The sequence below is a fragment of the Gavialis gangeticus genome, unplaced genomic scaffold (genome assembly GCF_001723915.1).
Source record: "Gavialis gangeticus isolate Ggan-Ray unplaced genomic scaffold, GavGan_comp1, whole genome shotgun sequence".
NCBI classification, from domain to species: Eukaryota; Metazoa; Chordata; order Crocodylia; family Gavialidae; genus Gavialis; species Gavialis gangeticus.
In genome coordinates, this window is record NW_017729033.1 from 103,260,846 (window position 1) to 103,269,880 (window position 9,035).

Below are 9,035 nucleotides of genomic sequence, written 5' to 3' on the forward strand. Positions count from 1 at the left end.
GAAGCATTGGAGCCACAAACTGAATGCAGCCCACAGACCATAGGTTGCAAACTCTTGGCCTGTGCACTTATAGCGAGCAATGTATAGGCATCTGGGAGAAGGGGATTGCGTCTTACATATCTGTATTACTATGGGATATTAAGTAGATAGGATTATTGTACAACAGTTCCTTTTGGGGAAATGATAAACAGCACATGTCGAGCAAACTTTTTATTGCCTTTTCTCCTTTTTTAAGATGCCTGATAATTTCATGCCTCCTGTCCCCATCACATCTCCAATAATGAATCCTGTGGCAGATCCACAATCCCAGATGCAGCAACCTCCAACTTCAGCACCACCTGCAGCCCAGGCTGCCTTTCAGCCTTCGCACCTTCCATCGGGACAGCCTGTTTTACAAAACCCTTTCCAGCCTATTCAGCAGCCCCTGGGGCAATCGATCATGCCCCCTGCTGTCTCAAAGCCCAGCACTGAGGGGGCACCAGGAGCCCCAATTGGCAATACCATGCAGGTAAGTGTAACTAGTGTATTCGTTAGATGATATGTTTAGATTAAACTGATAATACATCTCTTGCACTGTAACTGAAACAAGCCTCTTTCAGTCGAGGTGAGGAGTGTTTACATGGTGGTTTGCTAAATTTAGTAGTTTAGCTAAATGACTTTAAAAACTCCTTATGTTAAACAAATGCAATATTCCTAAGCAGCTGAAGCCTGAGAGAAAAGGCAGCATCCAGAAAAGAATCATCCTTTGTTTGTTTCCGTTAACCCAGATGTTAAACTATTTATCTCCTTTGTTCAAAAAAGAAGACTACTAATCCCATGCAGGTGTTTACTTTCCTAACTAGCAGAATCTAAGCGTCTGAGTTTTTAACCATCCTCCCCACTCTGAACTTTGTGTTTATAACCAAATGTTTAGTTGCTGATACACTGCATGTAATACAGTGCTTAGTCTGGCAGCCTAGACAAATGAACAGTATTTCCAAGACTTTGCAGCTTGTCACAGCTGCCCTGTGAACAGTGCACATCATATGCCCCCTTTTATCTCAGAGACCAATAATACCATCCCCACAGGGTTATCAACTTCACAGGTATGCAGGCAAGGAGTAGATAAGTGTATTCAGATTGTTAGTAACTTGGATCCAGCTTAGAATTAAAAAAATACACATAACTGAGTAAATACAACCTGCTCACACACCTCTTCTTCTTTAGCATGTCCAGTCATTGCCTACAGAGAAGATAACAAAGAAGCCTATACCTGATGAGCATCTAATTCTGAAGACCACGTTTGAAGCTCTCATTCAGAGATGCTTGTTGTCTGCCACTGATCCAGTAAGTCTCTGCATTATATCATACATTTGTGAGGTAATTTTGTGTCTGACAGTATTATACCATATGTAATCAAATAGACAACGACTCTGATTTATAACACAACCTCCCAATAATTAGAGTTTATAAATGAAAAAATTGATGGCAGCTGTGGATCCTCCTGGATCATGGTGTATGCATGAGGGCCACCTAGACCTTTGGGCAAGAATTCTTGGAGGAGTGGAGGCTGCTCAGAACTTCCATCCTCCCTTTAGGCCACTGCGACAGACTCCAAAGACCAGATGTTTGGTGCCTCCATTGCTGTAGTTGTATAAGTGTCGGCATTGAACCCAGGTCTCCTGTAAGGTAGGCAAGGATGCTACCACTGAACAACCGGGGACTCCAAATGAAAAAAATATAAATTTATTACTATCCAGGTATAGACTCTAATTATTGTAGGTCTGCCTTGAATTTGGCCCCCTCTGACTGCTGCAGCAGGAAAAAATAAATCTAGGGGGTCAGGTAACCCTTTGCTCTCTGCTTCCCCCCCGTTTTTTCCCTTGGCAGCTGCTTCCCCCTCTCCTTACGTTCAGACCCTGCATTCCCTGAGCACATAGAAATGAGAAGCAAATTTGAAAACAATAACTTTGAAATAAAGCATGGTCGTAGAAATGTGCATGTATTACCCATAGACTTAGTTCATCCAGAACTGATGCATGTTACCTTTTTTTGAAACTGCTGCGGGTTTTAGCGCAGGTACTCCATAAACACACTTTTGAGCAGCACTTGGGAACCTACTTATATGTAGTATAAAAAGTGCATGATATTAGTCCAGGGCCAGAGGCTCATGGTTTACCACAAAGTTCACTGGGCTGAGCCCCAGCAGAGTCAACAGTATTTCAAACCACAGTGATCCCACAGCTCAGCATTGCTTAGTATATGTATCCTCCAAATAACCCCAAAAGGATCCATGAGCTAATTAGCCCCCACTCATGACTGGAGGTGGTTGTTCTTCTCACTAGTCCTGGGATCCTCCCAAAATGTATATGCAAATGAGGTGCAGGACAACCTAATCTGGCTTCACTAATCATATACACCAGGCTGAGTGAACTGTTTGGGGCCCCATTTGGTGATGTTTGTCAGACATTTAAGGGTAGTGAAGAAACGGGAATCACTGGAAATGGGAAAAAAAGGCTCAGCTCAGCTGTGGGAATGAAGAGGAAGTTGAAATGTATGAAATGTAGTGGCTCACAATGACTTGGAAAAATGTAGTGGTGTGGGGGACTTTGCTTAATGAGCAGCACCATATGTCTTCCTCATATGGGCTGTAGTAACTATCCTTGTGGTCTGTTTCCATCAGTAATGTTTAGCTAGCGTGGGCCATGTGTGTTATAGTCATGCTTAGTGTTGGCTGCATTTAATCAACTTTATAGTTGGCTTCCATTGTTGAGTACATGCTGCTTTTGGCAGGAATTTAATGATATACAAGGAAATCTCACTAAATAAATTGTCTATAATTATAAGATGAGGGGCTTTTTTCCCCCATGCCAATTTGGGAGGAGACCTTCTCATGTATATGAATAAATATGGTAATTAGTGGGACAGGGTGGTGACTGTGTATTAATCAGTGATAATATTCCCTCATTAGTATAGTAATTTTTCAGTCCAAAGAATTCCAGAAAACTTCACAAACTCAAATTTATACACAGGGCCCCACATGCCACTGTGACACCACTGCTCTGAGAGTGAAGTGTAGCAGCTGTTCAGAAACGCATAGCAAGAATGTAAAATGGGAAACAAGCAACTAGGGGTGGAATCCTGATTTCACTGAAGCCTGGGGTTAAACTCCCATTGAATTCATTGAAGTCAGGATTCTGCCCAGGATCTTTTGTTTGATGTAGTGCTGAACAGCCTGACTGTCTACGGGGCCAGTTTCCAGGTCTCCATAACTTTCTTTCTGGGGGAGCAGGGCAAGACAGCACCACTTTTTAGGGAGAGAGGGAGGGAAAAGAATTCCTTTTGTCACACAACAGTAAGCTCCTTCCATGCTAGTGTTGATGGGCACTAAATGGGACTCCCTTCTTGTCTTTTTCCAACTGGAAGAACTGGGCTTGCTTTGGGAGTGGAGTGAATTCTGCCCCTGTCTCCATTAAGGGTTCTTTTCCTGTCTCTTCCCATCGTACACACAACTGTGAAGTATCCCCTACACTAAACTAATCCCCTACACTAAATTGATTCCGTATGTTATGTTTCTATTTTGCTTGCTTAATCAGCTCCTTTAACTGGGAGCAAGAAACACCATCTGCCAATGTAGATACTAGGTGAGGCTGCTGTGTATCAGCCTCTTGAGTCTGAGAGAGAGAATGGAAGGACCAGATTATTCACCAGTTCTTGATAGTTGACATGCAGTTTGTGAGAGCAAACAGAAAGAAAGTTTGCAACTTAGAGACAGGGAAGGACAGTGTTCAGTCAGCATTAAGGGAACCATAAGAATTGGCAGGGAATGTCATTTCTGTCCTCTGAAAATTGTCAAGCTTACAAATTGTGTCCAGCCAGAATAGGAATGAACCCTTCTTACAGACAGTGCTTACCTCCTCACACAGTGGCTGGACAATTGTGGGCAAGGGAGGAGGAGCAGCTGGCCAGGGATGGGTGTGTTCTTACCTCCTTACACCCTATGGCACCCTTAAAAGGATCTTGCAGCACCTTGGGTGCTCCAGTTCCCCAGCTGAGAATTACAGCTTTAAGGAAAATAGTGTAGAGGGGAGGCAGCTAATAAACTATAATAAACTCTTTGTCCTCTTCTTCCCAGTATCATGACTTCTTCGTTAAAAAAAGTTAAATTCATATTCTATCACCAACACCCTTTTTTCCCCTTCCTGTATCAGAGACATTTTTTCTAGTATATCAACATAGTCATTTGTTTATAAGTCCCATAGACTTTCTTGGGAGCAATAAATATCCCACCATGTAGTAGCAGGAAAAGCATTTTTGTTTCCATCCATATATTTGTAGGCAGATATTAGCAGACTCTACCAGGACCTGTTGTTCTAAAATTGATCTGCTCAGCAGGGGCTTGGGAGTCAGGAGATCTACTTCCAGTTGTCCCAGTGGCTAGGGTGATAGCTTCATGCCGTTTACTGAACATACACATTCACTCCATCCCTTTGGTCTTCAATTCCCCCCAACCTGGAAAATGAGAATTTTACCACATCCTGTTAAGTGCTTTGAAACTAGCATCACAAATTCTTGTCTGAGAGACCAGGTCATAAGAGGCATTTCCTTCATCTACTCATTTTGAGATCCCATTTTCTGTCTCCTTTAAATCGTGGGCTACTATACAATGTCCCACCAAACTGATTCTAAAAGGTGCCAGTGGGAATGATGATCTCTGATGCTTTTGCCATGTGAAGCAGTCACATTTAATCTCTGCCATTCATCAACCATCCATTACTCTTCAGTTCTCTGCTGGAACATACTGTTAGACTTTTTAATCCTCTCTCTGCTATTATTTAACTCAAGAATGCATTCTGATTCAGTGAAATGTATTATGTGCATCTGTGCATACGCCATATTTTCTGATGTATAAGATGCAGAATTTTTTTCCCCTGAAAAAAGAGGTCTATACACCAAAGCTGTGTAACAATGAATACATGAAATCAGTATAATAAAAGTTGGCTAAAATTCAATACATTTTATATTAAAACTTTCACCCAGAATCTTATCCTTTTTGGGAAGAGTGCATTTTATATACATATGTGTCTTATTCATTGCAAAGTAAAGTATGTTGGTTCCAGAAGGTTTTTGCAGTGGTCAGGAGAAGAAAAGCCAAGATCTTTCCCCAACAATTCTCTCTTCTGGGGCTGTTGGCTTATTTTAATTCATGTTTCAATCGTGGCAGCACATGTAATGTTCTATTTAAAACCTTATGACACTCCAGTTTTACTTTCATTATTCTTGTGTAGAAGGTCATATTTTTACAGCTGTTGGCAAACCTCATCTGGAATGAAATTCACCATCCCTCTCCCTTCAATGGCATGATGATCTTAGTGGCAAATGATGAAATTCCATCCCATCCCTAGAGTAGAAACACAAATTTCCCCGAGGTGAAAGAAAACACCATTCTAAGAAATATTTTACCACTGCTGTGGCAAAATGACCACAAATGTGTTTGTAAATTGTCTTCTCATTGCAAACGCACACTAAATACAAAAGGTGTTTTAGGGGGGGTTGGGGTTTTGTTTTTCTTGTGATAGGGAGGGCTTAATTTTCAGAGTTGCAATCAGAATTTGTTTGCAAAAGTACCTGTTTCTACTCTTAATAGCCTTGCAATTAGAATAGGTTCTGAATGAGCAAACTACATTTCTTCAATTTTTGTCTCTTGTTTACTGCCTATTCCTGAGCCCTCTTCATCATGTCTGGTTATTTTAATTTTACTATTATTTTTACGTATCGGAAAAAAAGTATTTCCCATTAATTGCAAAACCAGATTTTATAATGTCAGCAACGTCTGTGGTGACAGGTACTCATCAAACAGTTTGAAGGTGCTGTATAATGAAAACAATGCTAAGCAAGGAATCTCAGTTTCTGCTATCCATTTATGTAGTTCCTTTTGTAGCTAAAACCTTTCATCAAATTAAAATCAGGACTGTTTTCCTCAATCAAATATTGTTCAATAGCTTCATTAATTACTTGGAGAATAGAATTGAGCATATCCTTAATAAATCTGTGGACAATGCCAGGTTGGGTGGAGCAGCAGACACTTTAAAGGAGAAGATTAAGATTCAGAGTGACCTTGATAAATAATAAAAATGGTTTGAAATAAACAGGATGAAATTCAGTAAGGACAAGTGCAAAGTACTGCACTTAAGAAGGAACAATCAAATGCAGCAATGTTGCAAAAAAGGACATGAGATTTTTCAGGGATCACAAGCTAAATTAGGAGTTAACAGTGTAATTTTGATGCAAAAAAAGCTAATAGTGTACTAGGATATATTAGCAGGAGTGTTTGCAAGTCACAAGAAGTGCTTCTTCCACTATCTAGCACTGGTGAGGCCTCACCTGGAGTACTGAGTCTAGTTGTGAGCTCCACAGTCCAAGAAAGACATGGATAAATTAGAAAGAGTCCAAAGAAGAGCAATAAAGCTGATAAGAGGTCTAGGTGACATACCATGTGAGGAAAGGCTTGAGAAAGTGGGATTGTGTAGTGGGGAAAAGAAAAGACTAAGGGAGGATTTTATAACAGTCTTCACAAAATAGGTTGTTAGGAGAATGGTGATCAACTGTTTTCTGTATCCAGAGGACAAGACTAGAAGTAATGGTCTATAACTGAAAAACAGAAAACTTACGTTGCATGTCAGGAAGACTTTTCTAACTCTTTTAGTATTTGACAAAGTAGGTTGTTGCCTATGAAAGCTTATGTCTCTCTGAACCAAGTGCCACACTGCCCTATCTTCTGCCTGGCTTCAGACTAGTGTGACTTGCCACCTCCAAACTCAGAGGGTTGGTAAACACTGAAACAACAGTTTACCTAGAGTTTGAGCAAGGAGTTGGACAAGATTGACTTCCTAAAATCCCTCTTGCCCTGCTTATCTGTTATTCCTATGTTGTTCTACTTTCTTTTCTTTTCTGTTACAGCAAACAAAGAGGAAGCTAGATGATGCAAACAAGCGTCTGGAGTTTCTATATGACAAACTTAGGGAACAGACAGTAAGTTTTTTGGGGGGCAGGGAGGGGAAGGGTATTACTTTATACCTGTTGCATTTTATAAGCAGGACGTGTATTGTGCTAGTAGCTAGTGACCCTATAGTGCCAAGGTATTGGGTAAATCTATAGTAAGTGTCCCAAAGAGCTGATAGACTAAACAGACAAGATGGTCAAAGGAAATAACATCCCCATTTTACAAAAATGGCACAGAAAGGTGGTAACCCAGATCCTCAAAGGTTTTTAGGTAATTAACCAATATTGAAACCAGTGGGACCTAGATACCCTTGAGAATCCAGGCCTAAGCAATTTTTTCAGGGTCAGTTTGGCAGAACCAAGGATTGACCATGTATCTCTTGAATACCAGTCTGGTACCTGAACCACAACATTTTTCTTTAACAGCAAATATTTGTTTCCATTTATACATGGAATAATTCCAAGAGAGCTGCCATACCTGAAAATAAATGAAAAACTGGGTAACTTAATTCCACTAATATGATTTATTCAGCATAGTATTTAACATTGGTACTCCAAGCTCATGGAGATAAGATATCAAAGTGACATTGAAATCTCATGTGGGCTTTTCTGCAGTGGTAGAGAATACAGGCTTTCATTCATCTTCCAGCCCTCCTCAGCAAAGTTTTCCAGACAATTTCCCCCCTAATATTCTGGTGATTAATTGAGTATTTCCCCCACCCCCCTCTTAATGACAGCTCTGGAGTCTATTGAAATCAATTAAAAAAGACTTCCATTATCTTCACCAAATTATGGTCCAAGCCTATGATGCTTTAGCTTGCCATTTCTGATGGATGATCCAGGTTTCCACACAGTCATCATTTGAGGTCCAGCTTTGGCTAATTCAGTCTTCTGCCTTCGGTGCTTTTCTTTCTGCTAAACATTTTTGTCTTGTTGGTTTCATTGCAGCTTTCCCCCACAATCATCAATGGCTTGCACAGCATTGCAAAGAGCATTGAAATGAGAAACTACACAGAGGGACTGAACATCCACACTCATATTGTCAGCACCAGCAACTTCAGCGAGACGTCCGCCTTCATGCCAGTGCTGAAAGTTGTGCTTACCCAGGCCAATAAGCTGGGTGTGTGATGTGACCTCCTGACCTTTGCGAAGCTTATGATGTCACTTTTTCCAAAGAAGTGCATTTCTATAATAATATGTGCAAGACATGGACCAAGTATCAGTCCCTATAGCATGTTGCGGTAGAAATCTGATCCATGGCATTAAACAATTCCTGCAAAATATTTTCACCTTAGAATGGCCTTTGCGCCCTGGTGCTTTGTTTTTATTTTAGTCTTTTTTCATCCCTAATGATTCCTGTCTACAGATAGTATATTTAATGGATTATGCCCCATATTGTCCATTTTAAATGCATGCTATACTGCTAAACAGTGGCTTTTAATATACAGGAGTATCCTACAGTGACCCTACTCCTATCAAAGAAGATGATAGATTGTGTATCAGACCTTCAAACAAATTCTGTCCCTTACCTCGCTCCCTGTCATTCCTTCATATCCACCAGATTAAAGTGTCTGATCCTGTTTTAAATGTATTTGGTCTTTCATTTTTTTTAGAACTGCTTTCAGTTCAGCCCAATAAAATTAGATGTTGAACAGCTTAATTTGGCACTGGATTAAATAAGAAAAATAAAAACTTATGTGGTATTTTCAGTAAATGTTAATTTATTAAATCATTTGTTCTGAAATGAAGCTTTGGGAGTTGAACATGGAGCTAAAGAGGAGCATTTTCCATCCCACTGGAAAGTGATGGACATGTTTTCTCAGTGTTCAGGATATTGCAGAGCATCTTACGCAAAAGAAGAATTAAAGTTCTAATCAGAATTTACGTTGAGACATTTGCATTTCCCTGAGAGTCTTAGAAGAACATTCAGAAACATCAACACCCATTTTTTAATGATTTCACCTCTTCACTTATAAAGTGACCTGAGTTGCAGTCTAGAGAGTTGGACATTTAGCACAGAAACAAAGGTAATTTATTTTTCCTTTAGACCCCTG

At 40.2% G+C, this 9,035-nt stretch overlaps 1 protein-coding gene across 1 annotated transcript in view; it reads left to right on the top strand.

The window, feature by feature from the left end:
• Positions 1-8,637, top strand: part of SEC31A (SEC31 homolog A, COPII coat complex component) — a 97,653-nt gene extending 89,016 nt beyond the window's left edge. The window contains exons 23-26 of the mRNA XM_019525993.1: positions 236-508; positions 1,207-1,326; positions 6,940-7,011; positions 7,930-8,637. Coding sequence (XP_019381538.1) covers positions 236-508; positions 1,207-1,326; positions 6,940-7,011; positions 7,930-8,109 — 645 coding nt within the window. The 3' untranslated portion in view covers positions 8,110-8,637. The remainder of the gene's footprint in view (positions 1-235; positions 509-1,206; positions 1,327-6,939; positions 7,012-7,929) is intronic.
• The last annotated feature ends 398 nt before the right edge of the window (positions 8,638-9,035 follow it).